The sequence below is a fragment of the Dama dama genome, chromosome 8, assembly GCF_033118175.1.
Source record: "Dama dama isolate Ldn47 chromosome 8, ASM3311817v1, whole genome shotgun sequence".
Classification (NCBI taxonomy): domain Eukaryota; kingdom Metazoa; phylum Chordata; class Mammalia; order Artiodactyla; family Cervidae; genus Dama; species Dama dama.
Window position 1 is genome coordinate 7,389,339 of NC_083688.1, and position 14,909 is coordinate 7,404,247.

The following is a 14,909-nucleotide window of genomic DNA, read 5'->3' on the forward strand; positions in this document are numbered from 1 at the left end:
GAATTGATGCTTTTAAACTGCGGTGTTGGAGAAGACTCTTGAGAGTCCCTTGGACTGCAAGGAGATCCAACTTGTCCATCCTAAAGGAGATCAGTCCTGGGTGTTCACTGGAAGGGCTGATGTTGAAGCTGAAACTCCAATACTTTGGCCACCTGATGCCAAGAGCTGACTCATTTGAAAAGACCCTGATGCTGGGAGAGATTGAGGGCAGGAGGACAAGAGGACAACAGAGGATGAGATGGTTGGATGTCATCACTGACTCAATGGACATGGGTTTGGGTGGACTCCGGGAGTTGGTGATGGACAGGGAGGCCTGGCGTGCTGCAGTTCATGGGGTCACAAAGACACGACTGAGCAACTGAACTGAACTGAACTGAACTGACCTCAGAGAATTTGGAAGCAGTTTGGGTCCAGGAGAGTTATGGAGCAGTCAGCACAGGAAACTGGAGCCAGAGCAGGGCAGAGCCGCCTGTTGTGAAGAAAAGGCAGCTGCTTCCTCGGAAAGGCACAGGGAGAGGAGGGAAGGAAGTGGGCTTGCCTTGGGGCTGAGCAGTTGCACAAAAGCAAGAAGAGGAAGAACACTTCCCAGTTAGAGAAGGAACGGGCTCAGGGCTGGACTAGACCCTCGAAAAGGCATCCACATGGCAGAATTCTTCCAGACTCTTTATCTTCAAAACTGGCTGCATTTGGACCTGTCATTTGCTGGGCAGGGGGGAAAAGTCCATGGTAACTGGCCATTGGATATGACAGTGACTGGGAAACAGGGTCCCCCATTTACCCCTGGAAACAGCCTCTTTTCCACAGACAGAAGTGAAAGTGAAAGTTGCTCAGCTGTGTCCAACTCTTTGTCACCCCATGGACTATACATATATACAGTCCATGGAATTCTCCAGGCCAGAATATTGGAGTGGGTAGCCTTTCCCTTCTTTAGGGGATCTTCCCAACCCAAGGATTGAACCTAAGTCTCCCACATTGCAGGCAGATTCTTTGCCAGCTGAGTCACAAGGGAAGCCTAAGAACACTGGAATGGAGAGCCTATCCCTTCCTGAGGGGATCTTCCTGACCCAGGGGTTGAACTGGGGTCTCCTGCATTGCAGGCAGATTCTTTACTAACTGAGCTATGAGGGAAGCCCCAAGAGCCCTGAGCTATCAAAGGACTAAAAGGTGATCAGGTAGGTCTTCTAGAAAACTGAGCCTGAGGTTTCAGAGAAGGTGGGTCAATCTGCCAGGGCACAGCTTCACCAGCAAGGCTTCACTCAAGTTTGCATGAAGTCATGGCTGCAGTGGATGCCCTGCAGTAATACAAGCGCCAGCTCCACCACTGACTCTGAGCAAATCACTTTACTTCTCTGGACCTCAGTTTTCTCACCTGAAAAATTAAAACCATATTTTTTTCCCCACTGTGAAGCCAGTAATTTTTTAAGTAAGACAATGGATGTAAGATGTTTGGCACAATGCTGGGTACTCATAAAAGGTCCCTCTGTTTGCTAGTTACCACCAACAAATTCCTCTTAGATCCATTGTCTCTGTAAAGGTAAATTTGTTACATTAAAATGGCTAAGTGTAGAGGGTAAAAACTGGTAGAACGAGTTGAAACAAACTGCTTTTCATTTTCGGCAAATCCCACCCAGCTCATCCCCCTGAGGCTTCAAACAGAGCATAAGAATAACTCAGTGGGACTCTGCACTCATGGAGACCCTCTGGGGAGGAACTCCCAGTCCTTAGGGATGCTGGCCGCCTCCTCCTTTCCCAGCATTTGTCTCCTGCAGGGGGTGGCTGAGACAGCCAGGCGGGCCAGGAAGGGGGTAGTGTCAGAGGTCACTAGACCAAAAAGAAACGGTTCTATTTCCCTGGCGGGGCCTGTTTTACAACAGATCAGAACATTTTCAGGCTACAGAGGAAACATCCCTTGCCATAAACTAATCCTTTCTGATTAGACTCTTGCCTAAGGCACAGAAGGGTAAAATCCTGGGGTATGATGTTGGGGGCTGGCTGGTTCACTGTGATGTGATTCACTGTGATGCCCACTTTGCTTTCTTCCCTGAGGCCTGGCTGTGGCTCCAGTAAGCTTCTTGGGGTCTTTCTAACCATTCCTTGGGTTGAGAAGGCTCAGCCTAGAGGCTGCTGGATGGGGTGGCTTTTGAGGATGGTGTCAAGGGTCCTGGGATCTGTGAAATGTAATTTTGGCAGATGAAAACATCTGGTACTAACTTTTTTTTCCTTCCTTTTTTTTTTAAAATATGTATCTTCCAAGTCACAGTTCACAGATATAAAGCAGCTAGAAAGAACCCAACTGGCCTTCAAACCGAAAACTTTCTTTCTCAGTTGAAGAAACTCAGAGATGGGGAGTTAACTTGCCTACGGTCTACACAGCCAGTGAGTAGCAGAGCTGGAACTCATACCCCAATCTCTTGACTCTGGGTCCAGCACTTTCTCCCTCATTGCCTAACAACAGGACTATGTGCCAGGCACTATATTAAATGCTTCACATGCATTTAATCCTCATAACCACCCTATCAGGTAAATAATATTATTATTCCCATTTTACAGATGAGAAAACAGACTTCTGAGAAGCAAGTTATGAAGTTCAGGGTCCCAGCTGAGTCAAAATGCTCAAAAGGCTGAGCCAGGTTTTGAACCTGGGTCTTGAGACCTGGAGCTGGGTACCATTAACAGGAAACTATCTAAGGCACAACCAGCCTTTTAAGTTGACAGCCTTCACTTTCAATACCCCCAAACCACCTCACAGGCTTCAGGGAACCCCCAAGGACTGGGGAGTGGAAGACAGTGAAACAGACATAAGCTCCCGAGCTTGTCCCATCCAGACGGTGCTTGTGTCTGAGTTGTCACTTAGTCCAAGGGTGGCCAAATGAAATGCTGTGACCCTAAACTGGGTCATCAGTCAATCCAGAGACCACTAGGAATTTGGAAGTACAAACAGTCAAAGCCACTGGCTAGAGAGTCAAGTCTCTATCATCTGCCTATCAACTGCCTGGAGTCTGATCTCCAGGGAGATTTCCCTAGGGTCCATCAATGGGTAAAACTGGGGATCTGCACATGACCTAGGAGGGTACGAAGGACTGAGTTTATTGCGAAAGGGGAGTGGGTTGAGGCTGAAGGAAATCTCTCTTTAGAGAGAGCTGCCAAGGCATGAGTCAGATTTCACAGGCGCCTGGGCAGAGGGGAACATTCATGCTCACATCCCTTGTGAGGCTGGGGAGCCTGGTGACTAACTCCCAGGCACACCTGCCTTGGGCTGAGTGTCCTGGGTGGCAGGAGCAAAGGAAGAGACAAGACAGGAACGCACTGTTTCACTGGGGAGGCCAGATAGGCCCATCCCTAATGATAGCAACAATAGCTTACATCATTAGGACTGAGTGTACAAGAGTGGTGTAAATGCTTTGCATGTGTTACCTCATGTAAAACCTTACAAAGCAGGAGTTTAAAGATGAAGAAACGGAGGATCAAAGAGATCAAAGGACTTGCCCAAGGTCACACAGGTAGTAAATGGCAGAGTCAAGATCTGAACTCAAGTAGCTCATCTCCAGAATCTAAGTTCTCAACTAGATGTGCTTTGTCCTGTATGTCTGTGTGCCGAGGCAGGTGCATCTGCAGATTACAGTGAACTCTCACGGAATCCTCCAACACACATGAATCACTGTTATCTGAGAGTAAAACCAATTTTACAAAACTACAGTGACAGAGAAAGGATGAAAGGTTTTCCCCAATAGATGAATTTGATGAAGGTTCACCCACCAGGTTTCCGTGTGGGCAGAAGGAGACACATTATTCATTTCTCTCCCCACCCTTGTGTATAGATGCTTGGCCAGAGCTGGTCCTCACTAAGTTCACTGAATGACTGCTTTTTCAGGCAACAGAAAGTGGTGGTTCAGGGATTGAATTTATGAGCCAAACAGCCTGGGTTCAAATCCTGGCTTGGTCACTCAATTCCTTCACTCCTTTAAGCCTGTTTCCATACCTATAAAGCAGAGGTGATGACTGTACCTCAATCTTTGGGCAGCTGCAAGGATTGAGTGAAACAGGGCAGGTAACGTGCTTAGCCCAGTCTGGTATATAGTTATGTGTTCAAAAAATAAGAGCTACTATTATAATTTTTAATGATGAAATTAAAAAAAAAATCATTATAATAGTACTTTGGCCACCTGATATGAAGAACCGACTCATTGGAAAAGACCCTGATGGTGGGGAAGATTGAAGGCGGGAGAAGGGGACGGCAGAGGATGAGGTGGTTGGATGGCATCACTGATGCGATGGACATGAGTCTGAGCAAACTCAGGGAGATGCTGCAGTCCATGGGGTCACAGAGAGTCAGACACGACTGAGCGACTGAACTGAATCATGAAGTAAGTCTCCATACTCACTGAATGAACAAACGAATTGACGTGTGAACACAACTGCATTCCAGAGCAATTGGGGCGGGGGTGATAGAGCCAAATAAATGAGTCTGGTCGAGGAGGGAAAGCTGGCCACGTTGTCGCAGGACACGTGGCCAGGCCGTATGGGCAGCCTGTCTGGAGCACAGGCTTAAAGGTAAGTTGGCGCAAGTGAGGGGTGGTGAGTGGTTGCTGACCTTTCGAGTTAACTGCCTGCCTGAGGGACCTGATCTTGGTGTAAGATATGGTCCACAGGTCCCTCTAGGCCAGTTTCTGAACTATTCCCCTTTCCTTGCCCCACTGCTTCACCATCTTAACCCCAACTGAAGACTTTGAGAAAGTCTTCTGGGCAGGCCAGCGGAGGATTCAGAAAAACCCTCCCCTCAAAGAGCAAGGTCAAGCACTTAACCTCTGACCGTGTGGCCTCTGCCTTCCCCAGAAGGTATAGAGCTTGGGAGCAAATCCCTTCCCCTCCTACTACACCCTCCTCCAGTGAGATGAGATCTAAACAAACATCAGAGGCAGCCTTAGAAGGAAAACCCTTAAGGAAAAGGAAAGGACTTTATGGGTTAATTGTGCCTATCTGAACCTCCCTGAGCCTGGAGCAGGCCACACCTGTCCCAACCACCCCATCCTAACCCACCTCCCTCTAACCTAGGATGGCAGCCCTGACCCCAGACACTCACTTCTATTCAGCACTGGGGGTCCAGGATCCTCTCTGTCCAAACCAGGCCTTGGACATTCTCTCAAGTAGACTGTCATCTGAATACCCAAGTCCCCTTTAGACAGATGAAATACAGAAGGAAATGCATTTTCAGCCTTGCTTGTCAGGGTGGTGGTAGGGACTACGGTGCTTCTCATTTACTTTTATTTGAAGCTCTCTTTTATTTGGAAGTGGGCAGTATCTGGTTTAATGGCCTTTTTCTGAAGTGGGCTGTGATGGCCCACCATGGTAGGAGGTGGGCTACTAGGGCCCGAGGCCAGGTCCCTGGAGACAGTGAGCCTCAGGGGCTGAGCCGGCTGGGTTCTGTTCCTTCCAGTGGGTCCTCTTCTTCCCGGACGGCAGCCACATTCTTCCTGGCACTCCTCTCTCTGGCTGACTCCTGTTCTGGCTGGTTCCTGGCAACAGAGAAAGAATCTCCAGATAGCAGTTGGCAGCTTCTTCCTTCTCAGTTCAGGGATAAGCCTTCTCTGACTTGCTATTCCTTAATAACTATAAAGAGTCTATTTTTTTTTCCTATTAATGGGAGAAATAATGTTGACAGTTATACAAAAAGAATAAACTATAAATCACCCTGATCCTACCACCCCTGATACTCTCTAGTGTGTATCTTTCCTATTCTTTCTCCACTCAAGGAAATGGGTTTTAAAAATAGGAAAGGACTCATTTACTAAAGGTAAAGAGTAGCTGAAAGACTTAAAAGTAGGGAATGAGACCCAGGTTCATTCGAAACCGGCTCAGAGACCCCCCTGGAAATGACCTTGGGTGGAGAAAACACCGGGAGATGGTGAAGGACAGGGAAGCCCGGTGTGCTGCAGTCCTTGAGATCACAAAGAGCTGGACACGACCAAGCGACTGAACCACCACCAGACATTTTACTTCTAGGCCTCACTTCCCTTGCTTGTAAAATAAAGATAATAGTCCTTACTTCACTTGGTGGTTGTGAGGATTAAATGAGACTGAACAACTGAGCTCAGAGCCTTGGACACAGTAAAGGCTCAAAAATGCTGACAATTGTGCTGCAAGCACAGGAAGTAATTTCCACCGTGTTAAGGGGCCTTCTGTAGCATCCTTTTGAACTGTGACTCAATATCCATCTATATTCAAGGATCTTAATTTACTTCACCGAGCCTCTCTGCTGAAGGGTATTTATATTAATTCTAATTTTTCAGAATTATAAACAATGCTCTGATGCGTATCCTTGCAGGTAACTCTCCGCACACAGATTATTTGCTTAGGCTAAATTCCTATGAGCGAAAATGTAAGATCAAAGGATGAGTTGAAATCTAACTCCAGTCTGGACTGATTCACACTCCCTCCAGCAAGGAGAGAGCTTGCTTTCTCTCACCCTTGCCAACCCCATTTTCTTTCATCTTTATCAACTTGATAAGTAAGGGGGTGGGGGGGTGGGACCTGCTTCTCTGTTTCCAGGTTTTTTTTTTTTTCTTTTAAGGGAGCTCTCAGGATGACTTTAGACCCCATGATTCCTCATGTCCTTCCATTCCTCTCAGAAGGAATGTAGGTGGCCGAACTGTGATAAAAATCTAAAGTACAGAGTGTAAAAGGGCCTGGAGGCTGCCCACTCCTTGTCCTGATTTTTCATGAGTACAACTTCCACGCCTTCTAGTTAGGGCTATATTCTCTGTCGGGTGTGTGGTCTGTCCCTCCACTTAAGTCCAGTGATGGAGTAGAGAAGAATATCAGGATGACATAGGTCTTTAGGTGCACACCTAGGACAGTATCACGGTACCCACAGGATCCATAATGGTATCTATGGTGATGCTTTGTCCCAAATCTGAAGTTCCAATCCAAACTCCTTTGCTTAAGTAGGGGTGTTTTCTTTAAGCTTCAGTTTGTGTCATGTGGGGCCAGTGATAATATTCTGGCCCTACCTCTCTGTGCCTTTATCAGAGAAGATAAGCCATAGGAAAACACTACGTAAACTGCAAAGAGCTTTACACATAGAAGAGGCTTTTTTTTTTTTTTCTCCTGACTGCACTGAGCAGTTTGCTGGATCTTATTTCCCAGACCAGGGATTGAACCCTGGCCTCAGCAATGAAAATGCTGAATCCTAACCACTGGACCACCAGGGAATTCCCTGAAGGAACTGTTTTTAAGGAAGGTTGAGTGCTGAGTGCCATAAACTGTGTAGTCAGGCTGGTAATAGGTGTTGGCTGGGGATCCCTTTCTAAGCTGGGTGCTCAGCTTCCTACTCGTGGCCATTAGCTCTACATGGAGATCTTATTTACGCCGCAGATCAATCCCACTGAGGGATGATGGGGACCCTGAAATTTACAGACTGAGTCACTGGCCCAAAGGTATATGCTAATAACAGGAAGGGCAGGGATTCCAACTTTGGAGGTCTTTCCTTGGGGGTGGGGACAGAAGGCAACAGCTGATATGCCAGAATATCAATGACCTTGTGTAAATTATACACATTTGTTCATTTTTCATTTATTCAACAAATATTTCTTGAACACTTGTTGAGATCTGGGACAAAGTGCCAAGTGAGGTTTTTCCTTGTATATTTTCTGCAGTCCAAACACTAACAAATCCTTCCTTATCTTGTAAGTGCTATCAACCAACCTATCTACTTTCCTTCCTTCCTTCCCTCTTTCCTTCTACCCATCCATCCATCCATGACTTTGTTCCAAAAGGGAACGTAGGAGGTTGAAAGGACTGTTCCCATGGCTTTGGGGTCATGTAGAGATTGATTTGATCCTACTTGGTTACTAGGTAGATAGCCAAGTGATCTTTGATGAGTTACCTCACTTTTCTAAGGCTGCTCCTCCTCTGTAATATGGGGAAAATTATGACAACTACGCCACAGGACTCAAGACAATTACTTGATATGTACCTAACACACCTAGAACTGTGCCTGGCACATACTAAGGACACCGTGTTATCTCCCTTAAGTCTCGTAGTGATCATTTCACTGAGGAGGAAATTTGAGTAATGAGGAGGTGAAGTTGCTTGTCCAAGGTCTCAGGCAGCTGACTCTGGAATTACTCCTTTAGTAACTTGCTCAATACTCTGGAAGTTGTCTGTCTGGAATGAATAACGTGATACCGTTTTGCAGGGAGGAATGAACAAAGCATTTAAAGAAAGCATCACAGAGTAAGTGCTCAATAAATGATAATAATTCTAATTAAGATCTGATCTGATTCCTGAATTCACTGCCTAGAGCTTTCAGGTTGGACAGCCCTATTCTCCATTCATGCATCTTATAGGGAAGCTCTGAGCAAGGACTCTGAGCTTTTATTATCTTTATCTCCACTTTTACTCCAGGAAGAATGGGACATGATGACCATTTAGTCAAAAGGCATTTATTTTGATTTATTATAGCAGAAAGTGAAGAAGAACTAAAGAGCCTCTTGATAAAAGTGAAAGAAGAGAGTGAAAAAGTTGGCTCAAAGCTCAACATTCAGAAAACTAAGATCATGGCATCTGGTCCCATCATTTCATGGCAAACAGATGGGGAAACAGTGGAAACAGTGACTGACTTAATTTCTGGGGGCTCCAAAATCACTGCAGATGGTGATTGCAGCCACGAAATTAAAAGACATAACTTTTTGGAAGGAAAGTTATGACCAACCAAGACAGCATATTAAAAAGCAGAGACATTACTTTGCCAACAAAGGTCCATCTAGTCAAGGCTATGGTTTTTCCAGTGGTCATGAATGGATGTGAGAGTTGGGCCATAAAGAAAGCTGAGTGCCGAAGAATTGATGCTTTTGAACTGTGGTGTTGGAGAAGACTCTTGAGAATCCCTTGGACTGCAAGGAGATCCAACCAATCGATCCTAAAGGAGATCAGTCCTGGGTGTTCATTGGAAGGACTGATGCTCAAGCTGAAACTCCAATACTTCGGCCACCTGATGTGAAGAGCTGACTCATCTGAAAAGACCCTGATGCTGTGAAAGATTGAGGGCAGGAGGAGAAGGGGACGACAGAGGATGAGATGGTTGGATGGCATCACCGACTCAATGGACATGAGTTTGGGTAAACTCCGGGAGTTGGTGATGGACAGGGAGGCCTGGCATCCATGGGGTCGCAAAGAGTCAGACATGACTGAAATGAACTGAATGACATTTAAATTGGGATTCTGTTTATAATTTCTAATCACAAAAGCACAATCAATTGAGAAAATTTGGTGGGGGAGGAGAAGGATAGGGAAACAATTAAAATTCCATCATCTTGGGGAATTCTCCAGTGGTTCAGTGGTTAGGACTCTGCACTTTCACTGCTGTGGGCCTGGGTTCAATCCCTCGTCGTGGAACTAAGATCCCTGGTTGGGGATGTAAGATAACACAAGCCGCCATATGGCCAAACAAACTAAATAAATAAATAGAATTCTGTCATTTTGGCACCCACAGAGGACCACTGTTGACATTTGGGTATTTGTCCTTTCCATGTTTTTATATAGGTCAACAAATTGCCATTAAGTGTGGAACAACCATAGTTTTAACGTGTTAGAAAAGGAAGGGCTGTCAGCAGGGCTTTCACGCCGAACACTGTAAGGCCCCTACTGTAAACAGCGCTGGGACTGTGCAGTGCATAAGCTGCAGAGACATGCAAGCAGCTCCGGCTCTCAGCAGTCACCTAACTCAGTGGTCCTGACCTTTCAGTTCAGTTCAGTCGCTCAGTCGTGTCCGACTCTTTGCGACTCCACGGACGCAGCATGCCAGGCCTCCCTGTCCATCACCAACTCCCGGAGTTTACTCAGACTCATCTCCATTGAGTCGGTGATGCCATTCAACCATCTCATCCTCTGTTGTCCCCCTCTCCTCCTGCCTTCAATCCTCCCAGCATCGGGGTCTTTTCAAATGAGTCAGTTCTTCCCATCAGGTGGCCAAAGTATTGGTGTCTCAGCTTCAGCATCAGTCCTTCCAATGAATATTCTGGACTGATTTCCTTTAGGACGGACAGGTTGGATCTCCTTGCAGTCCAAGGGACTCTCAAGTAAGTGTCTTTTCCAACACCACAGTTCAAAAGCATCAATTCTTCGGCACTCAGCTTTCTTTATGGCCCAACTCTCACATCCATACATGACTATGGGAAAAATGATAGCTTTGACTAGATGGACCTTTTTTGGCAAGGTAATGTCTCTGCTTTTTAATATGCTGTCTAGGTTGGTCATAACTTCTCTCCCAAGGAGCAAGCGTCTTCTAATTTCATGGCTGCAGTCACCAACTGCCATGATTTTGGAGCAAAAACTTTCCTAACAATTACTTAGTGCTATGTGCCAGACTCAAATTCATGTCCATTGAGTCGGTGAAGCCATTTAACCATCTCGTCTTCTGCCGTCCCCTTTCCTTTTTGCCATCAATCTCTCCCAGCCTTCATGGACAGGAATTTGAGCAAATTATTGGGAGACAGTGGAGGACAGAGGAGCCTGGAGTGCTGCAGTCCTTGGAGTGACCAAGAGTTGGACACGACTTATCAACTAAACAACAACAATGTGCCAGGCAGGCTTCCCTGGGGGCTCCCTGGTAAAGAACCTGCCTGCCAATGCAGGAGACACAGGGTTGATCCCTGGGTCATAAGATTCCCTGGAGGAGGAAATGGCAACCCACTCCAATATTCTTGTCTGGGAAATCCCATGCACAGAGGAGCCTGGACTACATGGACTGTAGTCCATGGGGTTGCAAAGAGTTGGACTCTACTGAGTGACTAAACAACAACAATGCACTTCATATACATTATCCTATTTAATTCTCATAATAACCTCACGAAGGGGATACTATTTTTATAGCCATTTATAGGTGAGGAAACAAGCTCAGAACGCTTAAGTCATTTGCCCAAAATCACACAGCTAGTAAATGGTGGGGCTGGGATCTGAACCCAGGTCCTCCAGTCTCAGAGTAATACTGACAGATAGCACAGATAACTTTTAGCACTATGCTTGCAATACACAAACAGGAAATAAATTGCAGTCATCATTACTTACTGTTATTATTGTGAATACAATCATTATGTCACATATGATTGGTGAGTCTCTGTTTTCAATCTCCTCTGCCAAGAAACCAAGAACTGGGCCAATCCAAGAAGGGGAAGAGATGCCAGCCCAGCTGAGCCCTGGGCCGTGCCCATGCCACACAGGAGTAGGAAAGGGGTAGGAGTGGGGGCAAAGCTTGGGTAGCATCTCTAAAAAACCTGGCACCTCTGAAAAACCTGGCATCTCTGAATCCTTCAGCGAAGGCCTAGAACAGCCCATGCCCCATACTGGGAGGCTTAGCTTCTGCTGGAGGGTCCTAGAGACCTTATAAACTGGCTCATCGTACCCTGCCGACCTCCCCTGGACCACAAGTCCCTCCATCTCATCCAGCGTGCCTTCTGGAGCATTCCGTGTGTGGAGACGTTAAAAACCCTCTGCCCCACGACCTGCTGATCTCCGTAGATGGGTGAGGGAGATTAAAGAGGCATGATCCAGAGGTGTAGAGAGAGAAGACCCATTTAAAAAGCCCAGCGAGCACAGACACGCTGCCTGGGTTCCCAGTCTCCACCTGAGCCCAGCCAGCGTGAGTCACCCCCATGGCCCTTTACCTGTGAGTTGCAACACAGCTGAAAGAAACTTCACAGCCTTCCAGGAGGCGGGCAGACAGGGACACAGACAAGTGTGCCATCCTTCGGGTGGTACTAAGCTTTGCAGTTACAAGTGGCACCAAATGGCCCTCCTGCCACCAATAACCCCTGCCAAGGGCTTGGGCATCCAGGCTCTGCTCTCTGATCAGATCCCAACTCTAGCGCTACCACTCCTAGGCCATGCAGCTTGAGGAACTTATTTAATCACTTCATACCTCCTTTTCCTCATCTCTAAAACAGGGATAATACAAGGGCCTATGGCATACAGTGGTTTTAAGGATGAGACAAGGTACGCAAAGGCTTAGCAAAACACTTGACGTGTGAGGTACACCAGGCACCTACCGTGTGCCAGACACAGTGGAAGGCGCTGGAGATTCAACATGACCCAGACAAGGTCTCTCCTCCTACAGAGTTACATTCTAGAAGAAGGGCCAAAAGACAATAAACAATTTAGAGAGATGTCCAAAAGTCACAAGGGGTTCAGAGAGCCAGAATTAAGTGATGTGATACAGTGACTGAATGTCTACTTTAACAAGGGTGGCGGGAGAGGCCTGCTCTGAGGAGGTAGCTTCACTAGCAATTATCATTATTTACTGTTATTTGTCAGGACCCCCTCCATTATCCCCAACATAACTTCCAGCGAGGAACCAACCTCTGACAATTCTCAAACCCAGTATCCTCTCTCCACAGGCCTGACCACACCTCAAGAGGGCTCCTCTGGATTCTGGCCTTACCTTGAAAACCTCCATCAGACTGGCAGGAGTAGCTGAAACCCCGCCTTTCCCTGAGAGAGAAAGGAGTGGGCCAAGCCAAAGCTCTCAGGAAGACAGAGCAAAGGAATGATGTGTCAAAAGGTGTTGAGGGGGGGAGAGGGGGCGGGTGGGAGGCTGGGGGTGGGGAGGAGAAAAGAAAGAAAGAGAGAGGAAAACAAAAGATACCAAGACTGGCTTAGACTTCAGATTCGTGGTGGAAGCTCTATAAAAAGTTCTAGCATTGTCATGTTTGTTTGTGGATCTTCTGGGTTTACCAACCTTGTTCTTTATGGAAGACAGCTCATGGCAATCATTCCACAATTACTTCGTCTAACAGGCAACAGATTTCTCCTGCGTTTCCAGTGCAGAATGAAGCACTTATTGGAGTTTGGGAAATGACTGACTAGCTAAAGGTTTCGAAGGTGACCGACTTCAACTTTTCCATCCCTTGTGTGCAGGCCAGAGGTATGTGGTTTGCTGACATCTCATTCAGATCTGTATCACACCAAATAAAAGGCTGCCTGCATCCTATACCCCCACTCCCAGCCACCAACACACACACACACACACACACACACACACACACACACACACACACACAAGATCATAAACTCTAAGAGCAGTGACCCTGTCTTTTTGGCCTGTCTCCCCAGAACCCAAAGGAGGGCCTGGCACACATTAGGTGTTCCATACATGTCTGCTGAATTGAGGCCAGTGACTTCAGCTCAAAGGGACAGCCACATGCGGAGTGAGATGACTGAAGATTCAGATCTGGGCTCTGACACGCACTAGCTCATGCCCTTGGGCAAGTCACGTTTACCCTCGGGCTTCCATTTCCTCACCTGTGAAGTGTGTGTGTGTTGGGGGAGGAAGAGAGCATGCTAATAGCTACCACAGTGGGTTGCTGAATAACTGTAAAAGACTATTCAGAAATAAGCTTTCTCTTAAAGGGAGAGCTCTAGGAAAAAAGAAAGGGGACTTGCACAGAAGCCCACAAGGAAAGATCTGCTCTTGCCTTTGGGAATTCCCTGGTGGCTGTGAAGTAGAGATGCTGGTTAGGGGAGGAGGCCAAGGGAATTTGGCAGGGTGGTGGTGGGGAGGGGCGGGGGGAAGGCTGTTCCAATGTTCCAAGTATCCAGGATACTAGAAACAGGAATCAAGATTTTCTGCAGCCAAGTATCTGTTTGTCCCTGTATTTTTCCTCTGGCTATCTTCTCTCCAGCATTTTTTTTTTCTCCTCCCTCATCTCCACCCCCACCTCCTCACCAAGGAAGGAATTGGCCAGTTCCACCCAGCCAGCACCCCCATGGCTCCGCCCCAACTCGGCAGGCCAAGAGTTAACAGCTGCACCTGTTGAGGTATACCTGCTGTCGCCGGCACCTGTACCTGTAGCCAATCAGCGCCAGTGCTGCCGGGAACCTACATGTCAGCAGAATCCCCACACTGAAACCTCAACATAAATCAAACAGTTCCCTGGGCAGGGAATGTCTGTGTCAGGCGAGAATTAGAGACGAGCGGTCAGCAGAGCCTCGGTGCCGGGTGCCGATCCATCGTTCCAGCCTGGGAGCAGGAAGATGTCGAATGAACTTGAGTGAGTAAACAACCGTGGATGCCTGGCGTTCTCCGAGCGGGGAGACTGTATGGGGTTTCTAGAAGGGGAAAGGGCAGGGAGACCGGCGCCAAGATTCACAGAGCAATTTGTAAGGGTAAATGAATGGGCTGACGATCTCACCGTAGCGTGTTGAGGCAGGCCCCGTCTCAAGCGAGAGCTGAGTGTTTCCCTGGGAAAATCTTTTTTTTCTCTCTCTCTCTCTTCTCTCTCTGCTGAGCAGTTTCGAGACAGGTAGGGAAACACAGGACTGAAACTGTGAAGGCTTTCGGCACCACTTTCTGATACATCGAAGGAGCCTTGGAAGTTAGAGACAGCGGCCAATCCCATCTAGGCTTTCCATTTTCTTGCCCTAAAGAAGTTTTTTGAGGTGGTTCTAAGAACTGTCTTGGGCAGAGAGTTGGGTTTCTCTAAAGGGACTTGCTTGTTGGAACAGGCCCAAGTGGGAAAGTTAAGTGTGCTAGTTAAACATACGCACTCTTTAGTCAGTTTGTCCTATGTTCAAATCCAGGCTCAGCTCCTCGTGCGCTGTGTGATCTTGATTTGGACAAGTCATTGAATTGATCTGAGCTTCATTTTCCTCATCTAGAAAATGGGTACAAGAATGTTCTGGAGGATTATTGAGAGTTAAGTGTGATAAACTCTGTAAAATGCTTAGCACAGAGCCAAGGTCTGAAGACGCATTCAATAAAACGTGGTTGACTTTATTCAGAGGCTGTTCTAAGGCTGAGGAGGCTGAGCTGTGGTTTTCAGTGAGGTCATCTCTATTGCCTGACAGGACGCAGGTGACTTCTTGCCCACAGCTGGGATTTAGAATCCCTGCTGGCTGATACTTTTACCATGGACTCC

The 14,909-nt window shown here is 47.1% G+C and overlaps 1 protein-coding gene and 1 non-coding gene across 2 annotated transcripts in view; one reads left to right on the forward strand and one right to left on the reverse strand.

Annotated features, from left to right (window-relative positions):
- Positions 1-7,136: 7,136 nt before the first annotated feature.
- Positions 7,137-7,208, reverse strand: TRNAE-UUC (transfer RNA glutamic acid (anticodon UUC)). Its single transcript has one exon. It is a non-coding gene; the product is annotated as a tRNA-Glu (tRNA).
- A 6,715-nt stretch (positions 7,209-13,923) lies between these two features.
- Positions 13,924-14,909, forward strand: part of GRHL3 (grainyhead like transcription factor 3) — a 35,552-nt gene continuing 34,566 nt past the window's right edge. Inside the window, exon 1 of the mRNA XM_061147833.1 lies at positions 13,924-14,042. Coding sequence (XP_061003816.1) covers positions 14,026-14,042 — 17 coding nt within the window. The 5' untranslated portion in view covers positions 13,924-14,025. The remainder of the gene's footprint in view (positions 14,043-14,909) is intronic.